Source organism: Lipotes vexillifer, unplaced genomic scaffold (genome assembly GCF_000442215.2).
Source record: "Lipotes vexillifer unplaced genomic scaffold, Lipotes_vexillifer_v1.1 scaffold469, whole genome shotgun sequence".
Lineage (NCBI taxonomy): Eukaryota > Metazoa > Chordata > Mammalia > Artiodactyla > Lipotidae > Lipotes > Lipotes vexillifer.
The window spans coordinates 1494829-1498779 of record NW_006788006.1 but is presented as its reverse complement, the minus strand read 5'-3'; the positions used below and the strand labels follow the sequence as shown (position 1 = coordinate 1498779).

General features: G+C 62.4%; 1 protein-coding gene across 1 annotated transcript; it reads right to left on the bottom strand.

The window, feature by feature from the left end:
- Window positions 1-1414: 1414 nt before the first annotated feature.
- On the bottom strand, window positions 1415-3782 carry KLF2 (KLF transcription factor 2). The gene is made up of 3 exons (XM_007460988.1): window positions 3620-3782; window positions 2615-3431; window positions 1415-2069 (listed from the first exon to the last, which is right to left on the bottom strand). Exons 1-3 carry the CDS (start codon window positions 3692-3694, stop codon window positions 1894-1896), a joined length of 1068 nt encoding a protein of 355 aa, XP_007461050.1. The 5' UTR covers window positions 3695-3782; the 3' UTR covers window positions 1415-1893.
- Window positions 3783-3951: the final 169 nt, after the last annotated feature.

Sequence of the window (3951 nt, the reverse complement as noted above, 5' to 3'; positions counted from 1 at the left end):
GCCAGAAACATGGCTTTACCCGTAAGTTTAAAAACTCAACGAGAAAGACTGGAGGACCATACAAAAAATTATTTAAAATCTCTTGCGAGTCTTCTACTGCCTCTGAAACCAGCTCTGAGCAAAGAGGGGCGTCTCCATGGATTGAGGGGGCCAGTGCTCTGCTCTGGCATCGTTTTTTGCAAAAGCTGCAGAGAGAGGGTACAGAGGCTCACACACACGCACACTCACACACCCCATCGCCAGCGGAAGTGGGCCCAGGCTCTTTACTCGAGAAAGATGCATCAGATTGTCATCTCCCATTTCTGCTTTTTGTGGATTACCAAACGCTCTCAGCTGTTTCCAGGGCTGCCGTCAGGGGTAGGGGGTGGGGAGGAAGGATGAAGAGAGGGAGGAAGGGAGGAAATCCCAGCCTCTGTCGCAATAGGGCAAGAGTGTTTTAAAACAGGCGCTGCTTACAAGCTATTTTCACTTTCTGGAAAGAACTTATGCAATTGTTAGTGGCCATGGTTACCCACCCAGGGCCCCCAGAAGGGGGAAGAGGAGGGGGAACCTGCCAGGGAGAGGCACCTCCTCGCCTGATTGAGGTATTCAGGGTGCTGTACAGGGGTCCTCCCTTGCTCACGAGGTACATTTCTGGAGTGGCCGCCTCCAGCCAGCAAGGCTGGGGCTCTGATGTGATTCCTTCACACAAGGGCAGCTGCAGGGGAGGGTCTTATAACCCTCCACCACCAGCAACAGGTGGGTTGTTGCAGAAATCCCTCTAGTGGGATTCAGGGACCCCTGAGAGGCAGCCAGACCAGGCTGGCACCCTGACACCACTGTTCCATAGCTACCTCTCTGGGCCTCTGCTCATCTGGAAAAGCGTACTCACCATCCATGACCCTCAAACGTGGATTTCATTTTTTTCTAACAGGATGGGGAACTCATCTTAAAAAAAAAAAATTCTGCTAAAAGGCAAGACTAGTGAAAGGCAAAACAGGTCAGAAACTCAGCATTTTGCCCCTTCTGAAGGAAAAAAAAAAAAAAAAAGTCTGCACACCACAGAAGTTTGGCTAAAACCTCAGAAGCTTCCAAAAGGAGGTAAGGCTTTTTTCAGCCCAGGGGAGGCCACGTCAGTGGGACCAGCAGTTTCTCCAGCTCTGGGGAAAAGGAGGCAATTTATGGCTCAGGGAACAACCTTAAAATAACTCTCCCTCAGTCCTAAAAGGCAGTGTTTAAATTTATAGAAATACCCACAGGTTCCTGGCAGCTGGGGGCTGCAGCTGGCAACCCCAGATGCTGGCCAGGGCAGGACCCACTTCACCCTGCCTCTGCCAGGCTGCCCTCCATCAGAGCTGCCCGTTCCCCCCAGCCCCTCCCAAGTGTCCCAAGCCCCCAGCTTCCAGGCAGCCAGACCAGTGCTGTGATTTTTTTCAAAAGATGCAAAACTTTTTTTTTTTAATTAAAAAACAGCAAAATCTTATAAAAATGAACCAGGCGGTCAAAATGCCCACCTGTCTTCCTATTTACAGTAATACAATATCTGTCACAGTCATTATGTACAATATTATAAAAAATGTTGCACAGTACAAATTAAGGCTGCATTTTTCACAAGGCATCAAGCCTCGATCCTCTAGTGTAGACCCGGCAGGGGGGAAGACGACACTTAATTATTGCACCATTTTGAAAACAAAACTCGTCAAGGAGGATTGTGGTCTTCTCCCACCGGGCCTTCAGTCTCTGATGGGGGCCGGGCGTCGCCGTCGTCGTCGTGGGGGGAGCCCCCTCGGTGGCCACGCTGTGCCCGGCCCGGTCCTCTGGGCCCAATAAATACCAGTCACAGTTTGGAAGGGAGCCGTGCCCGGCGCGTGGGACCCGCCACGGCCGCGCGCGGGTGGGCGGGGGGCGTCCAGGCTACATGTGCCGCTTCATGTGCAGAGCCAGGTGGTCCGAGCGTGAGAAGGCACGGTCACACAGGTGGCACTGGAAGGGCCGGTGGCCCGTGTGCTTGCGGTAGTGGCGCGTGAGTTCGTCGGATCGCGCAAACTTCCAGCCGCAGCCGTCCCAGTTGCAGTGATAGGGCTTTTCACCTGCAGGGAGGGGGCGAGAGACGGCCTTAGTTTCCCTCCTGCCTGTGGCTCTGATACTCACACTCACCCTGATTAGTGGCTACTCGGGCGCGCACAACCTACTCCTAACCAGCTCTCTGAAGGGCGCCCCGCTATGTTTTGAACCTCTAGGGATCCTAGGCACGTTATCTCTCATTCCCGGGTCTCCTGATCCTCACTCCCCAGGGGTCCTAAGCGCGCACAGTCCGCTCTGCAGCGTCTTTCAGCCACGCCCCCGGGGGGCTCCTAAGCTTGCACCTTCCCCCCGCCCCGACAATCTGAGACATAGCATCCCCCGAGGTTTCATAAGTGTGCATGCCTGCCCAAAGTCCCGAGCCACATTCCCAGGAGGGTCCTAAGCGCGCGCCCCGTCCCCAGGGTGCGGAACCATGCCCCCAGCCAAGCCCCAGGGGGCTAAGACCTTGCCCCCTCCCCAACCTCTGGGCCACGCCCTCTGCGGGGGCTCCTAAGCACGCCCTTCCTCCAGCTCCCCCCGCATTGGTCCCCAGCCCGTGCTCGCTGCCCACCTGTATGCGTGCGCAGGTGCGCCTTGAGGTGGGAGCTCTTGGTATAGGTCTTGCCGCAGCCCGCGTAACTGCAGGTGTGCGTGGCGGTGCGTTTGCGCGGCCAGGACCGCCGGCCGCGCTTGGGCTTGGCCTCCAGCAGCTCCAGCGGAGACGCGGGCGGCGTGAGGAGACCTCGGGCGGCTGGCGGCGCCAAGCCCAGAGCTGCGGCGGCGGCCGCCGCGTCGTCGAAGAGGCCGAAGGCGGCGGGCGCGGGCGGCGCGTAATGCAGGCCGGGCCCGGGCGCGCCGAAGCCGGGGCCACCGAAGGGAGGCGGGAAGGGGGCGCGCGGGCCGGGCGCGGGGAGGCGCGCGGGGCCGTCTGGGCTGAGCGGTGGCGTGTCGGGCGGTGGCGGGGGGCGGCCCCCGGGGCCTCGCATGCACGCAGCTGCCGGGCCCGGGGCACCCTCGCGCTTGAGGCCCCGAGGTCCGCGGGCCAGGCCCGGCGCGCAGCCGTAGCCGCCGCCGCCGTCTGCCTCGGGGGGTTCGGCTTTCACCAGGCGGCCCGGCGGCGCCAGCAGGAAGCGACCGTGCAGCGCTGGCCCCGGCGGCACGTCCAGCTCGGGCCGCAGTAGCTCGGACACCAAACCGCCCGCGGGGGCGCCGTACGGAGGAGGGGCGCCGGGCTCAGTGTAGTAGAACGCAGGTGGCGGGGGCGGCGGCGGCGGCTCCGGGGCGGACTCAGCGCCCAGGCCGTCCAGCCCCATGGACAGGATGAAGTCCAGCACGCTGTTGAGGTCGTCGTCCGTGCCGCCTGCCTCGGGCTCTGCGCGCGGCCAGCGCTGCGGGCGACAGAGCGATAGGCGCGGGCGTGAGCGCGCCGTGGGGCCGGGGATCGCTGCCCGCTGCCTGCGTTCTACCACCCTAAGCCCGCTGTCCCTGCCGCCTGCGTTCTACTACCCCGCAGCCCACGTTCTACTACTGCCCTGAGCCAGCCGCCCCCGCCGCCCGCGGCCCCTGCCGCCCTCACCTCCTGCAGGCCGCGCTCCCGGCACGGGCTGGCGAAAGTGGAAAAGGACGGTAGGATGGGCTCGCTCAGCGCCATGGCTGGGACCCGGCGCTGACGCGGATTCGGGACACCGGTGAGTGGCTGCCCGGAGCCGGGCTGGTCGGGACGCGGGCGGGTGGGGATGGCTCTGCGGGCAGCGGCCGGGCCCGCCCAAGCCTTATAGGCGCGGCGCGCGCGGGGGCCGGGCCAAGGCGGCGGCGGCGGAAACGCGTCCCGGATGGGGACGAGCTCCGGGCGCAGCCTAAATTTAGCCGCGGTATATAAGCCGGCGGGCGGCGGCGGCAGTGTACCTC